At 35.4% G+C, this 27,519-nt stretch overlaps 1 protein-coding gene across 6 annotated transcripts; it reads left to right on the top strand.

Annotated features, from left to right (window-relative positions):
• On the top strand, positions 1–27,519 carry PWWP3B (PWWP domain containing 3B). 6 transcript variants are annotated; one of them, XM_012451663.2, is made up of 6 exons: positions 1–110; positions 2,665–2,797; positions 8,403–8,537; positions 20,297–20,428; positions 22,603–22,788; positions 23,821–27,519. In XM_012451663.2, exon 6 carries the CDS (start codon positions 24,037–24,039, stop codon positions 26,098–26,100), a length of 2,064 nt encoding a protein of 687 aa, XP_012307086.2. In that variant the 5' UTR covers positions 1–110; positions 2,665–2,797; positions 8,403–8,537; positions 20,297–20,428; positions 22,603–22,788; positions 23,821–24,036; the 3' UTR covers positions 26,101–27,519. The 6 variants fall into 6 exon arrangements, with proteins under 6 accessions (XP_012307086.2, XP_012307085.2, XP_012307088.2 ...); XM_012451662.2 differs by having other exon boundaries at positions 8,364–8,537; XM_012451665.2 differs by lacking the exon at positions 8,403–8,537.

Raw genomic sequence — 27,519 nt, 5'->3', positions numbered from 1 at the left:
AGGAGCTGCGCTACACACAGGCTTCCAAGGCTTCCTCGGAGAAGCCTGGAGGTAATGGCTGTCGTAAATGCTAGTTATTTTCAAGGAGTTCTCGAAGATTTGGAATAAAGGTGAGAAAAGAAGAGAGTGCTGCTTAGGAATTACGGGAAAGGAGTGTCGTTTTCTGAGAGTCGTTTCTGTGAGGGAATTAATATTTGGGTTTTGTGTTCTGTTAGATTATGTTAAAAGTGCACAGTCGGGGAGGTGGTAATGAACATTACACCTGCGAAAAAATATTCTTCAAGAGGTAGCAAAAGCTAACTTTTTAAGAGAGCATTTTGTGTTTCCAGCAAAAGGCAGTGGTGGCTGAGATAAATGATGAAACAGAAGTTGGGAGATTGATCTTCCTTATTTTGAAAAAGGTTATGATAATCTTAAATGAAAAATTAAGTTGTTAGTTGGGGATGTTGGTTTTTTTATATTACTTTGAATGTGTTGATTGTGTTTCTAACAAATCTTCCTGTTTTGGTGGAGTATGTTAGTAATCTAAAGTAATGCATAACTGCAAATTCTAGTATCTCTGAGAATTAGCAGTCTGGTTATTTGTCAAGGGATACATAATGACTTAATATAATAGCTTTTTAAATAATGTGCAAAATATGATCTTTGTATTTCTGTCAAGAGAATTGTATATTTCTATTTGTACTGCAATAGAAAAAAATCTAAAGATCATAACAATAACAAGCATATCTTAATATAATAAAACACAACAAACAATATGCCTAGTAATGAAGGATGCCTGATAAAAAAGGATGTCAGGGGAAAAAGGAGGAAACTTTCCATTTCTTTCTTCTACATGTTACTTAGCATGTAGTTCCTATGTCAGCATAAAAACTGAGATGAGAACTTAAAATCATGGGGGAAAAGCTACTTTCCCCAAAATAGTGAAAACTTATATAAACATGGAAAGGTGTTCAAATATGTGGCTAAATAAATGTAATTTCAAATAGCATATTCAAACATATATGTGATGAGGAAAACATCAAAAATGTAAGCCGTGAACAACTCAGGGTTTGAGTACTGATGACGTGTATTTTCATCTTTAGATTTTATGTACTTTTGATTCTTTTGGAAATGAAAATGGAGCTGAAAAGGGAATAATCAATTATGTTACAGACACTTGAGCAAATAGCCACACACACATTCCATTGTCTTTTGCTGCTGTAGGATTTTTCTGTGGGTCTAAGAAGGCTCATTACCTGATTGCTTGTGCTTTTCTTGCAGTTCAACTATTGAGGCTATAGTCCAGACTATGGTTTAGGCAGAACATATTTATCTTTATACTCATGAGGAATAATTCATAAAATATTTTAAACATATTATGACATAGTTGTATAGGATAGTACATCCATAGTGTTGAGTACTACGCAGCTGTAAAAGGAATGAGCTAACACTAAATGCAACGGTTATAAAAAAAGTCCAAGGTAGATTCTACAAATAAGCAAACTGATGACCTGTATCATGTAATCCTATTTGTTTACCAAAAAGAATGTGCATGCATTAGTACAATGTATGCAATAAAATTCTGGAAATACAGATGCTACTTTATTAATTGGAGAAATCTGGAAATATACATGCTACTTTATTAATTGGAGATATAAGTGTTCTTATATCTCCACACATATCTTCAATTAATTAAGATAATATTTTAACCTATATATTACATTTCTCCATTTAAAAAATTTCATTTTGAAAACAGCAAGCCTGAAGTATATTCATCATAAGAAAAACATAACATTTTAGAAATGTGGAAAAAATTTTGTAAAGCAATTCACAAAAAGATGATATGGAAAATAATTATTAATATGGAAATATGTTCAAATATATTACTGGAAAAAATAAAGGGTCTAGTTTCAAAAATCATCCACTTTGGTAAGTATCTATAGAAAAATATATAGAAATATATAGAGCAAACCATTACATTTTGACCATTGTGGTGTGGATTTGCTTTCTTCCGTGGAAATCCAAAAGAGAAAAAAAGGTATACAACATTCATGAGAGATATTATAATGAAAAGAATTTAAATGAGAACATTATAATCCCATTTTTGTATAACACATGCACAGAAACTCTTAAATTGAGAATGAAAATTTCTAGAAGCCTGAGTGTCTGCAGTTCTGTTTCTGGTCACAAGATGGTGCTTGCCAGGTTGCCTAAGCTTCGTCCAGGCAAACGTTTTTATGAAGTGGAGAAAGCAATGAAATATGTTTTGTATTAACTGACTATGAGACAGCATGTAGAGTGTGATTGAAATTCCATTTAAAATATTGTAAATATCTAGAAGAAAAATCCCCACCAATAACTGATATGAGGACTCAAACAGAAATCATAAAAAGTGCTGCTACATAGAGTCTAGCCCATAGTAGACACAAGTCAATTGTCCTTTCCCTTCTCTCTTTTCTCCACCTCATAATTTTCCTGAAGGATGATTTTAGCATGAACGAAATAACATAACTGACACAGAGAACATTTCATATTATAAGAACATGAAGTAAAATAGATGACATCTATATCATGGATGAGATTTTGCCTTATTCCTGTGTTTTGGAATGACATGCCTGTCAGAGTTTGGGTAGGGAAATTTATTTACACCTTTTCCATTTCATTGGTTTGATTTCCTGCCAGCCAAGCCCCATGAAAGACAGTGAAACCACAGAAGTGAAGAGCGGGATAGAGACCCTGCTGGACAAGCAGTTGGAGTGAGAATCAAGACAGCTGGACCACAGGACCAGACCCACCAGGATCCACCTGACAGTGGGTAAGACTCTTCCCATTTCACAAAACATTTCACGGCAAAAACGTGTTGAGAACTTGGAGAATAATGTATTTTGCTTCCTGCTTTTTAGCCCTCATAGCATTTCATGTTAGGTTGAGGATTTGGGGTATAATTCATTTTGCTTCCTGTTCTACAGCTATGTTTGTAATTAAAAGTCATAACTTCTAGTTTTGGGAAAGAATCTTATGTATTATACCACTATGAAGAAATCATGCAAGAGGCTATTCAGGTGTCTACCTGACTCTCTAGTCCTTGACAACTATGATAGGTTGTCATACCATATACTAGATAACATAGTTACAAAGGTTTCTTAGGACCTGCTTAAGGTCTTACGACCTTCTTGAATCACCTGTATAGTATTGCATGGCTTAACAACGGAGACATATTCTGATAAATGCTTCATTAGGCGATTTTATCTGAGAACATCATAGAGTGTACTTGCACAAACTTAGATGGCATAGCCTACTACACACTTGGGCTATATGGTATAGCCTATTGCTCCTATACCACAAACCTGTATACCATGTTACTGTACTGAATACTGTAGGCAGTTGCAAAACAATAGTAAATATTCATATATCCAAACATATCTAAACATAGAAAAGTTATGGTAAAAATATGACATGAAAGACAAAAAATGGTAAACCTGCATAGGGCGGTTACTATGAATGGAGCTCGCAGGACTGGAAGTTACTTTGGGTGAGTCAGTGAGTGAGTGGTGAGTAAATGTGAAGGCCTAGAACATTATGTACACTAATGTAGACTTGAATACTTAAGTGACATTAAATTTATTAAAAATTTTTTTCTTTCCTTAATGATAAATTAACCTTAGCTTCTGGTAATTTTTTACTTTATAAATGTTTAATTTTTTACATCTTTTAACATTTTTGTAATAATACCATAAAACACAAACACATTGTACAGCAGTACAAAAATAACTTCTTTATATCCTTCTTCTATAAGCTTATTTTCTATTTTTAAAAATTTTTATCTTTTTTCTTTTCAAACGTTTTTTGGTAATCACCAACACACACATTAGCCTACGCAGGGTCGGGATCATCAATATCACTGTCTTCCATTTACACATCTCGTCGCACTGGAAGATCTTCAGGCGCAGTACCACTCATGGTGCTGTTGTCTCCTAAAATAACAATGCCCTTTTCTAGAATACGTCCTGAAAGACCTGCTCTGTGGCTGTTTTATGGTTAATTTCTTTTAATAAGTAGAAGAAATACACTAAAATAAGATTAAAAAGTATAGTATAGGAAGTATATAATCTACTGTCATTTATTATCAATTATTAGGCATTGTACATAATTGTATGTGCTATACTTTTATGCCACTATCTGTGTAGTAACTTGTTTATGCCCGCATCACCACAAACACATGAGTGATGAGTTGTGCTTCAGTGTTACGATGGCTGTCACCAACATCACTAGGCAACAGGAATTTTGCAGCTTTATTATAATCTTACAGGAACACCGTCATATATGCAGTTTGTCATTGACTGAAATGTCATTATGCACCACATGACTGTATTCTCTTAAATAATATTTTGTAGTGGTTTAACAAACTTAATTCTTTCCCAGCAACTATCACAAATCTGTGACTCATAACCTTGGGCTCTCAGTGAGATTGTTGATGCTGAGCCTTAACAATCTCATTGTGTCCGTGAGCTCTCCTTTGATTGCCTTAAGTGGCAGCTTAGAAAAGATTAGAACCCAGCGTTCACTTACGATAACTCAGAGGGTTGCAAAAGCCCAAATTATCCAAGAACAAAAACAATGTTCCCGATACTGCCAAAGCTCCTCCCACACAATTCCCTTTTTATTATACAACAGAGAAAATAAAGATGGAATATTGGGTTTGTGTTATAATGCTTCTCTTTTCTGTACCCCCACAAATATATTCCACATCTCTAACCCCATCTGTCTGATACCCACTACTCATTTTTCTGACTTGTATCTTGTCTATATTCTCATCGTTTACCTTCTTCCTACTTAGGAAACTAAATTTTTTATGGGATCCCTTTTCTTCTTTGCCATGTTTTTTAATGTAATCTTATTATCACCCATTGATAATACTTTATTCAAGCTAGTTTGTGAAGGTTCAGGGGGATAAAAGAGGCTACAACAGGCCAGAACCATTTACTATCCCTAGGGCAATAGAATCAGACTTCTTAAAAAACAGACAAACAATAGAATGAGGCGTCTTAAAAAACAAACAAACAAAAAATGACTTTTCCAGATAATTAGGTAGCTAAAACTCTTATTATTATTGTATTGCTAAATATATTAATCTTTAATATTTGGACAACCTAGATTAATATAAAGATACAGGTGACCCATGCATCCTTGTTGACTATGCTATCTAGGATATAAGAGATGACAACCTAGCATTGTTGTCAAGGATTGGAAAGTTTTCTCTCCACTGAGCTAATAAAGGTTTCAAACCCACATTGTCTGAATTTTTGGCTGGCTGTCTGAAAACTTCAGAAACATAACCCTGTCATAATGCCTTGGTGACAAACTAGTAAAGGCTAAACATAGGATCTTGCCAACAGAAATCCATATCTCATCAAAGAACTCTTTATGTCATTTTAAATGTGGTTACCAGGAAAATTTTGACCCAGGCTGACTCTTCTGTTATGAGTATCTGGAAGAATGATGGCTTCTTTCTTTAGAGTTCCCAGTGCAGATAGTTTTCTTTCTTTCCATTTGATCATTACAGGAAGAGCTGTGTCATATGCAGCTCTGTGTCTCTAACCTGAATAGCAAGAATGTAGCAGGAGATGTGTTTACCTGCTCACTGTGATAATGAATGGGGTTGTGAGGGCCTCACTAACTTTACCTAATTTTACAATTTTTGTTTTTATACATAGCATAACATTATCATAAGACACCTAAACCTCAGAATCATTATCCACTGGCAATGTGTAGGTTTTAATGCTTCCTGGGAAATAACACCTGACGTTAAAGGCAATAAAAATCTAAATTTAAATCTTAATTTCATGAATATTTTGTGAATAAAAAAGCTCAGCAAAAGAGTATAAAAATACAACTTTCCTGTACTGAATTGGCAGTTGCAAACCACAAAGCACAGGAGCAAGGAATTGTCAACTGTTAATGAGGGTAAAATGAAAATGACATTTCTCTATATAATGAATGATTATCAGCCCCTGAAAGGGAAGTTGCTTCCAGGCCCCTACAATGCAAAAGGGACTTCTCATAACTGCTCTAAAGCCAAATGAATGCTGTCATGCAGAATGGTCAGTGCAAAAGCATAGTGCAGGCTGGAACCCATGGCTCACGCCTTGTAATCCTAGCATTTTAGGAAGCCAAGGCAGACAGATCACCTGAAGTCAGGAGTTTGAGACCAGCGTGGCCAGCATGGCAAAACTCCGTCTTTATTAAAAATACAAAAATGAGTTTGGTGTTGTGGCACATGCTTGTAATCCCAGGTACTCAGGAGGCTGAGCCAGGAGAATCACTTGAACCCAGGAGGCAGAGGTTGCAGTGAGCCAAGATCGTGCCACTGCACTCCAGCCCGAGCGACAGAGCAAGATTCTGTAAAAAAAAAAAAAAAAAAAAAAAAAAGCATAGTACATGAAAATATTTTTTAATTTGTGTGGGAATGTAGATGGATGTTAGAAATGGAAAGAGATCAGGATAAAAAGTATGGTTGTTGCTGAAGATGGTTGTAGTTCACCAATATGTTCACCAACAGAGACATGAGACTAAGCAACACTCACTCACCAATTTCCTCACAGTTCGAAAGTGAACAATATCATCTTTGTTTCTACCAAAGAGACAGGATTCCAAGCCCTGGAGGCAGTGAATACTCATGGATAGAGGGCATACCTCCTGTTTTGGGGTCAGACTTTGGCTCTGACTTTGTCTCACCCTCTTCCTAGCTTTTTGACCATGGGCATTAGCAAGAGTGCTCATTTTTCTGTTTCCTGCATCTCCACCAATTATATCATTTATTTGCCTCTTTGTCAGTCAATTTAGGTAGAAAAATGACATGTTATTGTTGTTTTATATTTGCATCTCTTTGATTATTAGGGAAGGTGAATATCTTTTAAGTATTAGTTTTAATTTCTATTTTGAATGTTTGAGTTTTGAGGAGCCCCAATAAATAGCACCTCCCTTTCTTCAGTGAACAAATTAGATAAATTGATATAAAACAAATGGAGTTGCAGATGGAAGCCAAAATGTCAACATTGGTACAAGGGGAAGAGGAAGTTGCAGGGCATTGATTATTGTGAGAATCAAATAGGCTCGTTTATTTATTTCTTATTTTATTTTATTTTATTTTATTTTGAGATAGAGTCTTACTCTGTCACCCAGGCTAGAGTGCAGTATTATTCTACACAAAAATAATAGAAAAATGTAAACATATAAAGGGAATGACACATAGGACACAAATATAAATGTAAGGCCTTCTGAACAAAAAAATGTATTTTGTTGCCAATTTCAGGATATTCAGATACATACATATCTCTTTAAGGATACAGTGGCGAAGTCTCGGCTCATTGTAACCTCTGCCTTTTGGATTCAAGCAATTCTCCCACCTCAGCCCCCCAACTAGCTGGGATTACAGGCACCCACCACCACGCCCGGCTAATTTTTGTATTTTTAGTAGAGACAGGGTTTCACCATGTTGGCCAGTCTAGTCTCGAACTACTGACCTCAAGTGATCCCGCCCACCTCGGCCTCCCAAAGTGCTGAGATTACAAGCGTGATAACAGAACTCCAAATTTAAGCAAACCCACCCAAATAGCCTAGAGGTTTGTAGTTGTACAGGGAAGGACAAAGCTTCCTGTGGTGGCACCGTATAAGCTTGCTCTCAAGGAAGTAAAGATTAGGAATGGGGAAAAATTATTCTCCCACAACATTGTGAATTGTCTATTTATGGCTTTTGCCCATTTTAACCCTACCATTTATTTCTTATTAATATGTAAGAGCTAGTTTAGCGATATTTTTGCATTAAAAACAGTTTTGTCAAGTTTGCTCTTATATTTTCAAATTTGGTTTATTGTGTTTTTACCAATAAAAGTATTTTTGTTGTCAATTTCAGGATATTCAGATACATATATATCTCTTTAAAGATTTTGGTCGATGTTTTATATTTAGAAATGACTTTAATTGAAAGAAACGATGAAACTTTCTGAAAGATGAATGAGAAGACCTGAATAAAAAGAGAGACATACATCATGTGCCAGAGCCAGAAGAATTAAAATTTCAGGGAATTATTTATCCACAAAATAATTTATTAATTCACTTCAGTATAAATAAGGATGTTGGGAGGTTTTTAATATAGCTTGATCAGTTGGATCTTGAAATCGTTTTTAGAAATGAGGTGCCAAAACAGGCAAGAAAAATATGTAAAAGATGTTCTTTACTGAGTCTTTATTATATGATAAAGGCATTTCTACCTATTTTTTCCAGAAAATCACCCACTCTGGTGGTTTGAATGTAAATTAAACAGACACGTGTTGCCATTCCACTTTCAATTGCTTTAAAAATGATAATCTTTTTGCTTTAAGGGAATTTCAGTTTAACTTGGTGATTCTCTTCCCTTTGAGGGAAAGGCCCCCTGCTAGTCCCGTCACTGGGAAGGGGTGGAGCCTTGTCGGAGCCGCTTCGAAGGGAGCTGTACACGGCCAGTCTTGGGGGAGGGGCAACATTTCAGGAGGCTGCAGCTGACGAGAAGCTTCAAGGTAATGGCTGTCTTAAAGCCAGATATTTTCTGGGAATTTCTTCGGGCCTTGATGTTAAAGTAAAAAAAAAAGAAATATAGATTGTTGACTGAGAGAGGTGGGAATAGAATATGGTTTTGTTTGAATTGCTGTTATTGGAACGGAATTAATCCTCTGGAATTTTTGTTTCGCCCTATATTTTTAAAGTCCTCCGTGTGGGAGTGGGCTATCAGATTACAGCTTCTAAATTAAGACTTCGGTAAGACGTGCTGTTCATGTTAATTTTTTACGTGGCATTCCATATTTCTATGTTTGTTACAGATTTTATTATATTTTGACTTAAACACGTATTATTCTACACAAAAATGATAGAAAAATGTAAACATATAAAGGGAATGAAATATAGGGACACAAATATAAATGTACATGAACGTAGAAAGGGATTCAGATATGCCGTCGAGTGATAACACTTGTAAAGATGTATATTCGTTTTCCTTAGGAAGAGAACTAGACTACCGAGTCAGCATCTCTGAGTGTTCATTTATGAGTGTTCAGATTACGGAGGTTTTTTTAAAATCTATTTTTCACTTGTTTCAGCATTTTTAGAATTGTTTTTATTCATGCTCATTTTTGTAATTAGAAGAGCAAACTAAAGCCAAAACAGTATACCCATTTTGTTTCAAATACATAAACACACATAGACACCACAGACACGCTCCCATACCCCCTTGTCTTTTGCCAATAGTGGAATTTTTCCTGGACCTGATCAAGTGGGTAGCCTGGTTGCTGTTTCAGCTACAGCCCCGCATGTGTCCTCCCTGTAACCCATCCTTTCAGAACCACTTTTCTATATCATCTAAGTTTAAGAGTGAGAAATGGAAAGGATTTGGTTTATTTCTATAAACAGTTTTAAAAGTATTATGTAGTATGGTGCATGTTATATAGCTGACAAATGAAAGTATGAACTTGTAGTGATTTGAAAAGATGTCTGAGACGTAAAAAGAGCAAACTGCAGAATGGTAAGCACCATATTATTTAAACATAAAATACTACATTAATCCATATGTAACCAAATCAGAAAAAAATATAAACCAGCATGCTAATTGAATTATTTGTGTAGTTGAAGAGCTAGGGCAGGCTTCACTATAGGTATTTTTTAAAAAAATTGTTAATACATGTTTAGCCCTTTTTTTAACAAAATCAGAAAAAAGATTGTGGTAAAATGTTGCAAAGTTGGGGGAAAATTTCATTTGACGTGATTCACTAAAAAATCACATTGAAAATACTTATTAATATGGAAAAATGTTTAAACCATGAGCTTAAGCAGGACAAAAAGCCGATTTGAAATCATGTGCATTCATATGTTTATGTAAAGAAAAACTATGGAAAGATATACAGGAAATAATATCTTTCCAGAATTATACTTTCTTTTTATATATCTTTCTCAAATTTTCAACTTTCAGTAACCACGATCCGACCATTGGAGATGAAGATATTCAGATTCCATTTTTAATATAATGCATAACAAAACTAAATTTGAACATGGTATATTCTAGAAGCCTGAGAAAGCTGCTTGCTGGCAGGATGTAGTTCCCACCATTCTCCCACAAGGATGTTGTAGTAACAGTTCTGTTTCTTGTCACAAGATGGCGCTTGCAAGATATCCTAAATTTTCTCCAGACAACTATTTTTATGAATTGAGCAAACAAAGCAGTGAAATGTATTTTATTAGCAGACTTTGAGACAGCATGTAAAGTGTGATTCAAATTCCACTCAAAAAAAATTATATGTGTATAAAAGAAAAAGCCCCACCCAAGAACTGATGTGAGGACTCAAACAGAAATCATAAAAAATGCTGCTACATAGAGTCTGACCCATAGTAGACACCAGTCAATTGTCCATTCCGTTCTCTCCTTTCTCCACCTTATAATTTTCCTGAACGATATTATTTTAGCATGAACCAAATAACGTAACTGACAAAGAGGGCATTTCATATTGTAAAAACATGAAGCACAAATAGATGGCATCTGCATCACAGATGAAATTTCGCCTCATTCCTGTGTTTTAGAATAACATGCCTGTTAGAATTTAGGTAAGGAAATTTATTTATGCCTCTTCCATTTCATTGGTTTGATTCTCTGCCTTTATCAGAGATGCACTTGACATGGGAAATCTGCATGTGATGCCAAGTGAGCCTCAGAAAAACAGTGCAACCATAGACATGCCAAGGAGGGTAGGGCCCTGCCGGACAAGCTGTTGGAGTAAGAATTAAGACAGCTGGATCTCAGCACCAGACCCACTAGTATCTATGTGACAGTGGGTAAGGCTTTTTCCGCTTCACAAAACATTTCATGGTAAGAACATTCTGAGTTGAGAATATGGAATACAAGTGATTTCACTCTGGCTTAGTAGCCATAACATTTTAACATTTTAAATTAAAAGCCACAAATTTTAATCTTGGGAAAGAAATATATGCTAAACTCCTGTAGGAAAAGTATACAAACAGTCATAATGATGTCTAATTATGGAAGACTCGGATGTCCCAGCCATCTGCCTGACTCTCAAGAAATCCTTGAAAACTATCCTTTCCAGTGGGTAGCCAGGACACCCATTGTGAATCTCTGACTTCTAAGCTTATTCTCTTAACGAGGTCGCTCTGGATTAGTCTAGGGGATGCAGACTTCCAGTATCTGTGTCTGGCTCCCTTGGGTAGACAGGGAAGCGCTGTTAGCTTACTAGAGTCTAAAGAGGATTCCACTAGAATAAACCTTGAGAGGCTCCAAAGTACAAAAATACTCAATAACATATGTCCCCAACATATTCCCTAGTTTCCCTGGACATCTCCCACCACCCACTCATACACACATACATTCATTCCTTAGATGTAATAGCTATAAGAAGGATTACAAACTGGGGTATTATAGAACTACTCCTCTTTTCTTAGATTTTTAAATATTTTCCCCCAACCACAATGTTTATTTGTCTTATGCCCAATATTTATTCATCTTTTGTCTTCTTCATTTTCATCATCTGTCTTCCTACTCCTTTGACAGAAGAAATCCCTTTGCTTATTCTCTTTTTTTCTTTGCCTTTCCTTTAAATATATACACTCTAGTATTGTCTATTTGAAATTACTTATTCAAGCTTCCTTGTGAGTTTTCAGGGAGGCATGAACAAGCCAGGGAAGAAGAAAACTGTTTAGTAGCCCTAAGGCAACAGAGGCCTCTAAAATCACTGCTTTTCTAGTTAAACCAGAAAAACACAGACCAGCGACCTAAGGAATTTTGTTAGATGATTGAAAGTTCACTGATTTCTAACCTGTATCCAGATAATAATTCAGATCTATGGTTTATTTGAAGCCTTTTTTTCTTATTGCCTTCTTTTCTATGTCCATATCTACCTCTTGCTTCACACTTAAACTGTCACTGAACTTTAAAACATTATTCTAAACTTGTAATATGTTTTGATATCTGGTGGCTCCAGTAGTTGTCCCTCTAGTCCTCTATTAAAGTTAGAACTGGGTCCTAAACCCCTGTCTCTATATCTGTTTGTGAATTTGGAATACATAACAGCCTTGCCATAATTTAACTTGCCTGAGAAACTCTAAGGTTTAGACATTGGATCTTTAACAGTCTCTCACATCTCCTTACTAAAGAACTGATAATTACCTTTATTTAGAATGGTGGGAGGAATAATTTTTGTCCTGTCTGATTCTTTTTCTATGGATTTCTCAGAGAATGGTGGGGCTAGGGGAGGACTCCTTTTTTCTTAAAATTCCCCAGGGCAAACCCCAGATAGGTCTTCCTTCTTGCTTGTTTGTGCCAGAAAGAACACTGCAGTTTAGTCTGTCTACTGGAATATGCACAGTGCAGTAGAGCTTTGTTTGTCTATGCACTGTAATGATGGGGTTGTGAGGTCCTCGTCAAACTTGTTTCCATTTTATTCCTTTTTAAAATATTTCTTATTCCATCATCCTGTGTCTTGACTTCTAATAGTTTTATTCATTGGCATGTGTAAGTTTTGCCTGGGAAAACCTACACATTGCCTTGGAAGTACAAAATCTCCAATGTGGCAGGTTTACCCCTCTGTGACCTCTAAGTCTGGTTGGTAATTCTTCTTTTTTACTCATATACATTTTACCCGGGATTATGGAGACTCTTTGATCCTGGCAGTGAATAAACTATCTGACTTACCTTTTTCTATACCTGGGATGCTTGTTATTAGTAAGGTTTTCCTGATGTTCTTCTTCTTCTGGTGGGCTGATATTCAGCCAGTTGACATTAATAAGATTGAACTCTTTGTTTAGAGAGAGATTCAGTTGTTACTTGTCTGTGCTTCTGCCTTGGGGGTCATTGAATATTTTGAGTATCTATGAAATGTCTAAGATTCCTTGTTTACCAATGTCTGTGGCCCCCTCATGGTCTTTGGGAGTGTTCTAACTGGACTATCTATACTCGTTATATGAACCTTATGCACTAAAATATTAATATTTATTTATTTTATGACCACTCCATTTTCCTGCCATATGTTACTCAGTTTCTGCTTTTAACTGGGGACATATTCTTAACTAGATCACTATTTCCAGATTGCAGCATTTTGTCTTCTACTTCTTTCTTCCTCCCTATTTCCTTACTTTCTTCCTCTATTTCCATTCATATGGTTTAGTGGCATGTGACAACTTCAGTGTGGTTAAAGGTTCTGCCAATGGGGATAAATTCCATGTACTGTACAATGCTGATGTCACCTGGTTTCTTGACATATGTCCTGTGCTAAGTAACTCTCAATGAAAGAGTTATTTAGTGAAGACATGTATTTAAAGAAAGTTATATAACTGCATCAAAGTCAAGTGTCTTAGATGCTGCCCCGCCCGTGCTTTAAAGCAAATTCAGAAAGAGAAGTTAATAAAAATTAATAAAAGAAATCAAAGTAATTTACATTTTTGACATATTATTTCTGCACTGCAGAGGATATTTTTACACATATCTTGTGAAACCCACAGCCTCTTTGGCAATCATTGATTCGAAATACAAATCAAAATCCCTATATGTATCCCCATTACTCTCAGTAAGTAAAATATAAATGTCTTATATTGGTCATATTCTGATGGGATGCCTTTTTAAGACTCAGGTTTAAAGAGGTATAATTTACATAGAGTTAAATTCACTCTTTTAGCTGTACTGTTTAATGAGCTTTGAGAAACATAAACCATCATGTAACTACCCGTACAGACAAGCTGTCAAACCTTTCCATAACTCCAAAATGTTCCTTCCTGCCCCATTGTAGTCAGTCTGTATCGCTATGTCAGTTCCTGACAACCACTGATCTGATTTCTGTCCCTATAGTTTTTCATTTTCCAGGATGTCATGCAAATGTAATCATAAAGTATATAGCCTTTACATCTGGCTTCTTTCACTTAGCGTATTTTAAAAATATTCACCAATGTTGTTGCATATACCAGTAGTTTATTCCTTAATATAGTCGAGAGGTATTCTGTCATATGAATGTTCTGCAATTTGAGTATCCACTCACCCGTAAATTTGTAGTTTTTGGCAATTATGATTAAGTTGTTAAATATTCTAGAATAGGTCTTTGTGTGTACCTAACTTTTCATTTCTCTTGAGAAAATACATAGGAGTGGAATTTCTTCGTTTTATGGTAGATGTGTGTTTAATTACATTAGAAATTGCCAAACAGTTTTCTAAAGTAGCTGTGATGTTTTGTATTTCCACCAGCAATGTATAAGAGTTCCAGTTGCTCTATGTCATTGCTAGAAGTCGATACTGTCAGAATTTCATTTTCTTTTTAATATTAGCTATTCTTATAAAGGTGTTAGTGGTATCTCATTGTGGTTTTGCTTGCATATCCTCAGTTACTAATAGTGTTGTGCATCTTTTCTTGTGTTCACTTGCCATTTGTACATCTTCTCTGATGAAGTGTCTATTTAATTTTTTGTCTATTTTTATTGGGTTATTCAATAATAATCTTATCATTGAATTTCGAGAATTCTTTATATATTTTAGATAAAAGTCCTTCAACACATAGATGTTTTGTAAGTATAGGCTCTCACTCTGGATTTTCATTTTATTTTTTGAAAAGCAGAAGTTTTCAAGCAGAATTTATTAATTTTTTATAGTCCATGCTTTTTAAATCCTAATAAATCTTTGCCTAGACCACAATCTCAAAGATTTTGTACTTTTTTTCTACAAGTTATAATTTTTGGTTTTATATTTAGGTCAGTAGTCCGTTTTGAGTTAATTTTCTATATGCTCTTAGCTGAGGGGTCAAGAAGAATATTTTGGCATATGATGTCTAGTTTTTCCAGTATCATTTGTTGAAAAGACCACCATTTCGTTATTTAATTACCTTTGTTCAAAATCTGTTGGCCATATTTGCTGGTCTGTTTACATTCTGCTGATCTATAGGTCAATCCTGTGTCAATAACAAACTGTCTTAATTACCATAGTCTTGAAATCAGGTAGTATGAGCCTTCTAATTTTTGTATTTTCTTCTCAAAATTTGTCTAGCTGTTCTGGTTCCTTTGCTTTTTCCATATTCATTTTGGAGTTAGCTTCTCAATTTCTATGAAAAACCTACTGGGATTTTGATTGAGATTACAATAATTCTACAGAAATGTTGGGGATATACATCCTAAAATTGGTATTTCAGTTATTCAGTCGAAGAACATGGTGTATTTCTTTATTTATTTATGTCTTATTTAATTTATCTCATCAGTGTGTTGAAGTCTTCAGCATATAAATCTTGCACGTCGTTATCCTTCGTTACTTATTATTTCCCAGTTTTTGATGCTATTCCAAATGGTACTTTTAAAAACTTAAAATTCTAGATTTCATTGCATAGAAACAAAATCAATTATTTTATATTGACCTTATGTCTGGCATTATTATTAAACTTACTTATTAGGTCTCAAAGCTTCATAGTTGTTATTTGGTAGATCCATTGGGATTTTCTACATAGATCATCTTGTTGTCTGTAAATGGAATTTTACTTCTTTCCTTCCAACTCATAAGCAATTTATTTTTTAGTCCTTATTGTATTGGCTGGAATCTCCAACGTAATGTTAAATAGAAGTGGTGAAAGCAGACATCTTTGCCTTGTTTCGGATTTTAGGGGAAAAGCATTCTGTGTTTTACCATATGATGTTAATAGTAGGTTTTTTGGTTTTTGCTGTTTTTGTAGATGCCTTTGTTTAGGTAGAGGAAGATCCATTGAACTCTTACTATGCTGAATGTCTCTTACCATTATTTGTAGAATGGTATTAGTTCTTTTTCGGTAAAAATTGAGATGACTTTTTTTCTCCCTTTTGGTCTGTTGATATGGTGAATAACATTGATCGACTGATTGATTTGCAAATGTTGAACCATCCATACATTCCCAGGATAAACTCCATTTGGTCATAATGTATTATTCTTTTCTTTATCATCATAAACTCCATTTGGTCATAATGTATTATTCTTTTCTTTATCATCAGCTTTGATTAACAGCATTTTGTTAAGGACTTCTGTGTCTATGTTTATTAGAGATATTGATCTGAAGTATTCATTTGTTATTTTATTTTGTAGTTTGGGTATCAGGTTAAAACTGGTATTATAAAATATGCTGGATAGTTTTTCCTCCTTTCCTGACTTAACTGTCATCTGGCTTGCTTCAGTTGGAGCCAGGAGTCAGTCCTACAGGATTTTTTCAATGATTTTCTACTCCAAATTTTTAGTAGTTCCTTCATACTTGTGCCACAAGCGGAGGGTCTCTCTTCCTACTCTTATTCACTTGACAGCATTTGGCTGCTGTTATTATCAAGTGCTAGGCTCATGGTGAGGCAGGAAGTATTGTCTGTTGTCCTGTGTAGCCACAGCCTTAGTGGGGCTCTATGAATCTTGCTGGACCTTAGGGTAAGGCTTTCTCAGAATTCTTTCCTCTCCAATGGCAGCTAACCTCGGATTTGTATATGTGGTTGGTCTTTGGTGAGAGATATTTTCTTGCCTCTTTCTCAACAATAGGCAAACACTACTTTTCATTCATGTAGGACCTAGGCCAGAGAAGGTTTCCTCAGGAACAGGTTTTTTTTTTTCCCTTCTACTTCTCCCTGAGCAGCAATTGATCTCTCTGCCTTTGTCCTGGAAATCAGGGGGTTTCTTATCTCTCCTTCCCTAGGCAAGTAAGATTTGTTTCTACCCCTCCACCAAAAGCAAGGGATATTTACCTGGGTTCAGGAGAGAGTTTGCTGCTTCTCCTCTAGCATTTTAAGGCTTTTGCTTCTCATGACAGAAGGGTTTTGTGGGGTTGTATATATGTCCCCTGGCAACTGCTGATTACCTTCTGCATACCAGAACCAGTGACGTAGACTCTTTTAGGTCTCCTGATTTGTTCTGAGACATTTTTCTGAGCTTCTGGTTAAAGACTGTGAAAAATAACTTGATAGTGAGTGTTTAAGTCTTTGGGCCTCCAGATATTCCAAAATGACAGAGCTAACCCATACTTTTCTTTTAAAAGTTCATTAAAACTTCAGCTTGTATGACAGCCACTTCTGTCTCCATGCTTGGACAAAGGTTCATATGTTTTGTCTTTCTTTAAAGGAGCTGGTCACCCTTTGGAATTCACTTTAACTCAGTTCCCTGCTAAGCTCAAGGAAAGTTATGATTTTGTATGTTATCTCGAGATTTATCATTATTAAATTATGAGTCACATTCTCTTATGGCTTTTTATATCCTAAGTGGAAGTAAAACTGGTGCTTTTGAAAAAATATATGTATGGGTGTTATTTGGGGGGTTTTGTTATTAAGTATGCTTTAGGAAGAAGCAGATGCTTTCTAAGCATACTTGCAAAGACTTGCTTTTTATATAATGGCCATTATTACATTTTTCATTTAAATTTTTATTTAAATTGCTATACATTAAAATCATACTTTAAAGTATCATACACTATACTTAACCATTTTTTTGTATACAGTTCTCTGGATTTTAACATATAAATAAATTCATATAACTACCACGACTCTCAGAAAAGTTTCATCACCCTCACAACATCTTTGAGCTGTCCCTTTATAGCCACACCCTTCCCAACTTGTAACACTGGCAACACTTATCTTTTCACCATAGCTATACTTTTGTCCTTTTGAAAATGTCATATAGAAAAAATCATAAGGTATTGTGGTAAACACATCCTAGGTAACCCACTCCCTTACATAATCCCCATGGTAAGAAAACACTTTCGGCTCCTATCATTATTGTCATTATTAATAATAATATTAATGTTGTTATGCAGAGTGAGTTGGTTTTGGCCCTCTCTTCCAGGAAATAACCATCTAATTATTAAATGAGACCATGTATCAAGTGCTGAGAACATTGCCTGGCATATAGAAAACTTTTATAGGTATTAGATATTATTATATCTGTAATGTTATCTATCTTTAATAGTGCAGTATTAGCATTTACTATTATTGGTTATCATTCTTCTCCACCTCCTTCTACAAATTGGTGAAATAGAAAATATTATCCATGGAATTAATCTTTTCTTTTGCATTTCATTTTGAAAATGGTGCCATAGTATAGCATTTCCTGATTTATATGCAATATGAAAAATATCCAAAACAAAGCAAAAAAATCATTTTAACATAATTATCATACTGTGTACATTTGTTTTTTCCAAACTTGTAAGATGAAGACAGAATAAAAAATATTACATTATGAAATATATAATGAAATAAATCTCATCACTTAAAAAAGCCATATGTACACTGGCCTGATAATCCTATTTAGATTATATAGTAATATTTTGAAGGCATTGAAAGGATTAATTCTATAATAAGAATTATGTTATTTTCATTGTAATTTTTATAGGATCAATTATTTTGTTCTACAACTAGAAGGAAAGACTGGAAAACACAGAGCCTTTGGTAAAATAGAAGTCTGATGTTCCACTACCTTAAAGAGATTGGAATAAGGTGATCCCATGATTGAGTGGTTTAGGGTCACACATTCCTAGTGAGTTGCATCCTTTTCCTAAGTCACTTTGTGGTCCAGAAAGGCTTCCTGAACTCTATCTATCATGATCAAATTCTGGGAAGCAAGAGAAAGGGGAAAAGTGTAAAAAAAAAAAAAAAAAGCCCAACCTGGCTACTTATCCCCCTCTAGAGATGCCGTCTCTAGAATCTTCACAGCAATTTCTGCTTGCATTCTTTGGCAAGAAATTTCATCACATGACCATGGCTTGCAGAGAGGGAGTCTGGGAAAGGCAATATTTTAGGAGATTAAACTGCCACCTTCAGTATAACTGGGGTTCTGCTAATGAGGAAGAATGCAAAGAGTGAATCTTGGGTGAGCAACTAGAAGTTTCTGTCTCATTCATTATAAATGTTATATACGACTAAAAAAAAAAAACATTAAACCAGTAACAGAAGTCTATAAAAGACTGGAAGTCAAAATTTCTTATGGCAGAGAGAATGCTACATGTTTGTCAACCTCTGTCTCATTTTTCTCCTGGGGTCACAGGGAGATTACATTCCCCAGCCAGTATGGCAGTTGGGGCTCCATGCCTACGTTCTGGCTAGTGGACCGTTAACTAGAAGTGATGTTTGCCAGACATGACCGCTAAAACCTTCCATATGACTCTCTATCTTCCCTCTTGTTTAGGCTGTTAGCTAGATGCAAAGAATGTAATGAAGGAATGCAAGACCCAAGGACATGGTAGAGCCACAGGATAGAAGAAGGTTGGGTCTCTTAATGACTGTTTAAAACAGAGAGCCTTGCCCCTTTTTGGCCACTGATGCCTTATATTGAACCTTGACATCAGCAAAATAAACTTTTAGGGTATTGAATCTCTGAGATTTAGGGGTTGTTTATAGCACAAAGCATTATATACTCTAATTATTAGAGTCCCCAATAATACACCAGCTTAAAGATGGCTTTCAGTGATTTATTGGTATTTTATTTTAATATTAGTGCTTATATAAAGGTGAATGTTAAAATTGTAATTATTATATATGAGTAATATTATATGATATTAAAAAAATATAGTAAAAAAAATACTTTATTCCCCAGTTATCACTAGTGATAATTAAAATTTACTTTCTGAGTGAAATCAGAAAGCTATATTTAAATTTAACATAGAATTTTGATGAACAGAATATGCAAAATCTATTTCAGACATGTAAATAAAGACATGAATTTTAAGAAATTAATTCCTCTCATTGAATCACGCAAGTAAAAACAACACAACATAAGAAACAGAATTGTCAATTATTGATGAGGGCATATGAAATGAGTGCTTTCCTGTTAAGCCAATGATTTTAACATCTAGCCAGAAATAATCATGTATGTGAAGAAATCTCTGCAACTTTCCTGAAAGTTTTAAGAGAAGAATGAATACAAGTAGAGACGTACCATGTCCTGAAAACAGAAAAAAAAAAAAGAATTATAAAGAATTAAAGTCTCCCTCAAATAATGTACAGTTTTTGTGTAATCCAAATCGATATCCTTAGTGGTCTATTTTAATGGAGCTTGACCAGCTGGGTTTAAAAATTCACCTACAGGGCTAAGATGCCAGAGATGGCAAGAAAAAAAATAAAGTAAGGAATATTAGTAACTGGGTTTTTGTTATATGATAAAGTGATTCGCTACCCCTTTTCTTCAAGAAATCACACACCCTAAGGGTTTGAATTAAGCACACTTCTTGGCATTTTGCTTAAAAGTTTTTTTTAAAAGGAACATTCCTGCAGTTCAGCACTTCAGCGGTTTCTCTTGGCAATTCTTCCTCCTCTGATCCAGGGAGGGACTTTCTGGTCTTCATACACCCCAGGGGCGGACCCTCCTCTGGTCCGCTAGGAAGGAAGCTATGCCTGGCCAGTCTTGGGGGAGGAGCTGCATTTCACCAGGCTGCAGATGACAAGAAGCTTCAAGGTAATGGCTAGTTATTTTCTAGTGAGTTTTTGGGATCCTAAAGTTTTGAAAAATAGAGATGGCAGTCTTAGAGTGGTGGGAAAGGTGTGTGGTTTTGAGAATTCCTGGCATTTTGAAGAAGTTAATACTCTGGAATTTTTGTATCTTCCAATGCTTTACAAGTCCACAGTGGGAGAAGAGGTGATCAGATTACTGCCTCTAAATTAAGGCTTCAGTGCAGCATGGCTGTTCATGCTAATTTATTGACTTGGCATTCCCTGTTTGTATTGCTAGACAGTCTGTTATAGTTTGCATGTTTAGACATTTATTAATTTGCACAGAAAAATAACTTAGAAGTATTTGACAGCGTGGGGGGAATACACCTATAAGTTGATTGATACATTAAAAGACTGTATGTGTCACATGTACATAAGCATGGAAAAGGGATCAAATATGTAGTTAAGTGAAGATACTTTCACATAATATATGCATGTATATATGTGATTTTTAAAATCTGGAAGAAAATAATATCTCAACAGCATTTCTGTGTGATCAGGTCACCATTTTAATATTATTTTTAACCTATTTCAGCATCTTTAGAGTAGATTTCTCAGTGATTATTTTTATAATCATGAAAGAAAAATGAAGCTGAAACAGCATACTCATTTTGTTTCAAACATATAAACACACATAGATACACATAGACACACTCCCATATCCCCCTTGTCTTTTGCCAATAATAGAAATTTTCCTGGACCCGATCAAGTGGGTAGCGTAGTTGCTGTGTCAACTACAAGCCTGCATGTGTCCTCCTTGCAGTTTATTCTTTCACATCACAGATACCAGTGTGGGCAGGAAGAACCATTTTTCTGTATCATTTAAGAGTGAGAAACAGAGGATTTGGTTTATTTCTATACGCAGTTTTCAAAATATTACATGGCATGGTACATCTACACAATGAAATACTATGCATTTGGCAAATGTGTGAGAAACAGTATAAGGTGAAAAAAATTATAGAATAGCACATACTGTATGTTCTCACTTAAGAATAAACATGTATGTTAGTATACCTATGTATGTTACTACAACCAAATCAGAAAAAACATAACTGTGAAAGTGTTAACAGGATTACTTGCATAGTTGTGGACACAGGGATGGCTTTACCATTTTCTCCTTTTGGAAATTATTAATACATATTTATTTGGATTTTGTTACATCTTCAGGGAAATATTGAGATAAAATGCAACAAATTTGGGAGAAAACCTCATTTAAAGTAATTTATAGCAAATCATGTGGAAAATGTGTGAATGATGTTCAAGCTATGCTCTTTGAGTGGGATCTGAAGCTGGTTTCAAATGTGATACATTTATCTTTATATGTAAAAAAATGTGGGATATATATATAGAAAATATTCATAGTGGTTATTTGTCTACAGTTGTACTTTCTTTTGCATATATCTTTCTGCATCTTCACAATTTTTAATAAGCTTCTGGATGTTTTCATAATCAGAAACATTGTAGTTGAAGACATTATGATCTAGTTAGAATCCCACACAACAAAACCTTTAAATTTAACATAGAAAAATTCTAGACGCCTGAGAAGGCTCCTAGCTGGCTGAATGTAGTTTCCATCCTTATCCCATAAGGATGGAAAGATCTAATAGTGAGTGAAGTCGCCTTCAACTCATGAGCAGTTCTGGTTGTCATCATAAGAGGGCACCTGACCGATTTTCTAAATTTTCTCCAGCCAACCATTGTTATGAAGTACACAAACAAAGCAACGAAACTATTTTGTATTAGTAAACTATGAGACGGCATGTAATTGTAATTCCACTGAAAAATATTTTATCTATAAAGAAGAATTCCACATGGTAACTGATGTGAGCATTCAAACAAAATCTACAGTCTGACTCATAGTAGACACAAGACAATAGTTACTTCTTTTTTGTCTATCTTCACTCCACCATACTTTTCTTGAGAGACGATTTCAACATAAACTAAAAAGCATAAATTTATCCCAGAGAGCATTTCAAATTATAAAAAGAAGAAGGAAAATAAACGTGGCATCTACATCAAGAATGAGATTTTTGCCTCATTACTGTTTTAGAATGACATGCCTGTTAGGGTTTAGGTAGAGAAAATTCTTTACACCTTTCCCATTTCATTGATTTTATTCCCTGCCTTCCTTTTGGACAGCCTGGGTTAGTATCAGAGAGGCACATGACCTGGGCAATCTGCATGTGATGCCAGCTGAACCCCAGAAAGACAGTGCAACCACAGAAGTGCCTAGCTGGGTAAAGGCCCTGCTGGACAAGCAGTTGGAGTGAGAATCAAGACAGCTGGACCACAGGACCAGACCCATCAGGATCCATGTGACACTGGGTAAGACTCTTCCTATTTCACAAAACATTTCACGGTAAAAACATGTTGAGAACTTGGACAATAATGTATTTTGGCTCCTCCTCTACAGCCATCATAGGATTTTAAATTAAAAGCCATATTTCATGTTAGAATCATGTTAAGTTGAGAATTTGGGGTGCAATTTATTTTGCTCCCTGTTGTGCAGCCATGACACTTTATAATTAAAAGTCATAACTTCTAGTTTTCAGAAAGAATCTCACCTTTTAAGACATTATGAAGAAATCACCAAAGAGGCTATTCAGGTGTCTCCCTAAGGTTCAGGCCAATGGCAACTGTTAATCCTTTTTAACTGTCCTATCCAAGAAGTTGTCATAGCAGCCATTCTGAATCTCTGCCTTCTAAGCTTATGGTTTTAGAATGGTCGTTGTATTTTTGTCTGGGTCTGGGAGATATAGACCCTATTGTCTTTGTCTACCTGCTTCAGGTGAACAGTGGAGCACTTGAAGCTTAAAAATTATAAAGGTGTGTTTTCAGCTAGAACACTGCTCCTCAAAGTGTTCTTCATAAACATGTATCCTTAGATGCACTTGAGAATGTTTTAGAAATACAAACTTTGGAGCTCACGTCAAACCTTCTGAATAAAACTCTTACTATGGGGCCTAGAAATGTAAGTCCTCTGGATGATTCTGACACAGGTTAAGTTTGGAGACCCATTGCTATAGGTATCACATTAGGGACACAAAAGTACCAAAGTATGTAATTACATAATAGAGTTTCTGACATCCCATCACAAACTCTCTCAAGCTCTGCTGCCATGTGAGTACATTCACTCCTTAGTAAGCATGTTCAATAATGAGAGAAAGTTCTTGAATTTGAGGTATTATAAAAGAACTTTTCCAGTTATATTATGCTGCATTTTCCTCTTCTGTCTCATGCCCCACTGAGCAATGTTGTTTGTTTTATTTCTTCTCCATTTGTAATTGCTCACCTCCTGTTTTGGCAAGATAATTGTATTTGCTTACACTTTTCTTCTTTTCCTTTTCCCTATTTCAGTATCTTCCAGTATCGTCCTATTCAAACAACGTGTTCAAGCATCCTTGGAAAATTGAGGTGGAGAAAAGGCCAGCAGTAAACCTTTTGTAGTCATAAGACGAAAGAGACTTTGTTAAGAGTATTGTTGTTTTGGGTAGGACTTGCGTTAGCAGTGACAAAGACAGACAGCCACCTCAACCTTTGGTAATAACCCTTGGCACTCAAATATAAATCATAATGGAGTCTGAATATGTACTGTGCAAGTGGAAAGACCAGTTATGGCCAGCAAAAGTTTTGTCCAGTTCTGAAACTTCATCAAACAGTAAGAGAAAAAAGACACTTTTTCTAGAAGTTCAAATACTCTCACTAAATGAAAAAATTAATGTAGACAGCATGGAAACAAAGATCCTAAATAAATCTCAAATTGAAGCCATTGCTGCCTCATTAGCACTACAGTCAGAGACCAGTGCTCCACCTACAGAGGAAACTGCCTATGGAAGATCACTAAAAGTGGCACTGGATATTCTAAATGAGGGAACAAATTTGAGTCAAGCAAGCACTTCAGATGAAGAAGAGACCACTATGCTGTCTCAAAATATATCACAAAAAGTGTCCGATTCACCCCCTCATAAAAAATATCGGAAGGATGAAGGCAACTTAGAAGAGTGTCTTGAGGAAAGTGAAAACTCAGCATGCTTGTTGGCATCTTCAGAAAGTGATGATTCCCTGTATGATGTTAAATTGCAAGAGCACACAATGGTCAGTAGTATTCCAAGTGAAATGGAGACAAAGTCATTAGAAAACTCTAGCTGCTGTGAGACTTTCTCTTCACTTCCAGAAGATAATGATGAAAAAGAGGACAAGGATAAGATTGATATTTCAGCAGTTATGTCTGTGCATTCTGCAGTCAAAGAGGAAAGCAAGTGTGTTAAAGATGAAAAGTGTGTTCCACTTTTGCCATCAGATATTCTTACTATGCCCAAAGCTTTGAAAGAAGAGAGCCAGGATACCTGCCCAGAGACCCTGGCTGTTCCCTCTGAATGCTCTACCTTCTCAGAAAATATTGAGGATCCTGGAGAGGGTCCCTCAAATCCATGCTTAGATACCAGCCAGAATCAACCTTCTGTGGGATCAGAGATGGGGGCTGCTGCATGCCCCGAGAGTTCTTCATGGGAATGTCAGGCTTCACTTAGTGCCTCTAACCCTGTCTTGGATTATTCACTTCTTAGGAATAGTGAAAGAAATTTTCAGAGACTGGATTTTGAAGAACTTGAGGATGAAGGTCAAGCCTCAAGTCGCATTAATCTTTCTCTATTAGATGATGATGAGGAAGAAGAAGAACTTCCACGCTTCATTTTACATTATGAGACACGTCCATTTGAAACAGGAATGATAGTCTGGTTTAAATATCAGAAATATCCATTTTGGCCAGCAGTGATAAAAAGTATCAGACGAAAAGAGAGGAAAGCTAGTGTGCTTTTTGTTGAGGCAGACATGAATTCTGAAAAGAAAGGCATTAGAGTAAATTTTAGAAGATTGAAGAAATTTGATTGTAAAGAGAAACAAGCACTAGTGGACAAAGCCAGAGAGGATTATAGTGAAAGTATTGACTGGTGCATCTCACTGATTCGTGACTACAGAGTTAGAATAGGTTGTGGTTCTTTCACAGGCTCTTTGCTTGAGTATTTTGCTGCTGATATGAGTTACCCAGTTAGGAAAGAAATGAAACAGGATACTTTCAGGAACAAATTTCCTATGCTGAATAATGGAGATGCCAGGGAACGGTTGGCTGTGACTTCCCAGACTAAGAAAATGTCCTTCCAGAAAATTCTCCCTGACCGGATGAAGGCTGCTCGGGTTCGAGCCAATAAGAACCTAGTGGACTTCATTGTGAATGAAAAGGGAACAGAGGACCATCTTCTGGCCATTGTAAATGGCACAAAAGAATCCAGATGGCTGAAATCATTTTTGAATGCAAACAGGTTCACACCCTGTATTGAAACATACTTTGAGGATGAAGATCAGCTGGATGCGGTGGTGAAATATTTACAAGAAGTCTACAATCAGATAGAGCAAAGAATACCGACTTGGATAAAAGATGATAAAATTAAATTTATTCTAGAAGTTCTTCTGCCAGAAGCAATTATTTGTTCAATTTCTGTTGTTGATGGGTTAGATTACAAGGCAGCAGAAGCAAAGTATCTAAAAGGACCATGTCTAGGCTACAGGGAAAGAGAATTATTTGATGCAAAAATCATATATGGAAAGAGACGAAAACCACCAGCAAATCAAGCTCATTAAATGTGCTGAAAGTTGAAACCGTGACAGGAAGCTCTTATAGATACTAGTTTTAAAAAAATCTCTAAACAGTTCTCTCTAATACATATTTTCTGCAAATGGGAGAATGGATAACATGTTCACTTTTTTTTTGAGATTTCTAGAATCCGTGATTGTAACTACATCTTTATTTCCTTTTCTTGCGCTTCTTCAAAGTTAATTTTGTCAACACATGGCAGTTCTACTTTGTCATACATTTTTAGAAAGCATAATTCCTAAATGATTTTGAAGGGAAAGTACTATTTTGTTTTATGACACTTTTGAGTCTATGCTGTATTGTTAAATATATTGTGCACAAATATTTTAATGTTAAAATTGCACTAGTGTTAGATATTAAGCAAGATAATTAGAAAAAGTCTAAAAGAAACATCATTTCTATATTCTTTGCTTATTTTGTATAAAATGTTGGGTTTTCCCATAAGATAGTTGAATTATTTTTCTTGCCATGCCTATTTATTTTTGCAAAAGTTATCTGATATATAGAACCAAAGATAGATTTGCTTTGCTATATATTATAACTATACTTGCTTTTGCAATAAAACAACTTGAAATTTAAAAATGAAGATTATCTGCATATAGTCTTTATGTGTGTGAATAACATCTTGGCATGCAGAAAATAATTTTGGCAGCCTTGAACAAGATTGTTCAATCTACACTTCCCTGAAATTCCATTTTTGGAAGTGTCTGTCCTTCAATGCCTGAATAGTTCCTTAAATCAGGCTCCTGGCTATGTTGATAACTAACAGTGAGTGGATCTTCTTAATATAGCTGTCTGACCACACGTGGAAGGCAGCTAGACTTATTGTATTTACAGCCTGGCCACTCTAGACCTATGAACCCAGGCTGACTGCTTAAGTGCCCATCACATTTGATATAAGCTGTAGAAAAAGCAAGCACTTTGTTCTGAGTCTTTTATCTCCAAATACATAGTAGTCTCAAACCAAGCAAGCTTTATCAAAATGGCTTATTTGTAGATTAGTTTCAATATAAATGCCAACTGACAAGTCATTCCAAACTGCTTGAAGGAATAGATGGACCAGAATCTGAGAATTTCGAAATAGATCACAGAAAAAGCCTCCATTTGGCTAAATATGATAATTTTCTTAGTATGGTTAAATATACACAATTAAAAGTCTGAAGCCAGTAGTTGTTTATTCTAACTTGAAATATATTTTTGTGAGAATAAATGCTAGAAAAGTTAGTTTATTTTAGAAACTTGCTGTGAAAGGAAATGCTAAGAGCTTAACGTGAAGCTGTCTGCATTTTTACCTGTTAGACAATAGTCACTCTTGGGTTTGTTATACATTCACATGGCTACATATTTATGTAAAGTTTGCAGAAGTTTGGTGTTTTGATTTTCAATAAAAGCATTATATTACTCAC

Source organism: Aotus nancymaae, unplaced genomic scaffold (assembly GCF_030222135.1).
Source record: "Aotus nancymaae isolate 86718 unplaced genomic scaffold, 86718_ANA_hifiasm-v0.15.2.pri h1tg000004l, whole genome shotgun sequence".
NCBI lineage: Eukaryota > Metazoa > Chordata > Mammalia > Primates > Aotidae > Aotus > Aotus nancymaae.
This window is presented reverse-complemented; position numbering and strand designations above follow the sequence as displayed.

What these genes read in the sequence shown, in the direction of transcription:
- PWWP3B (XM_012451667.2), top strand. Translation starts at nt 24,037, where the DNA reads ATGGAGTCTGAATATGTACTGTGCAAGTGGAAAGACCAGTTATGGCCA.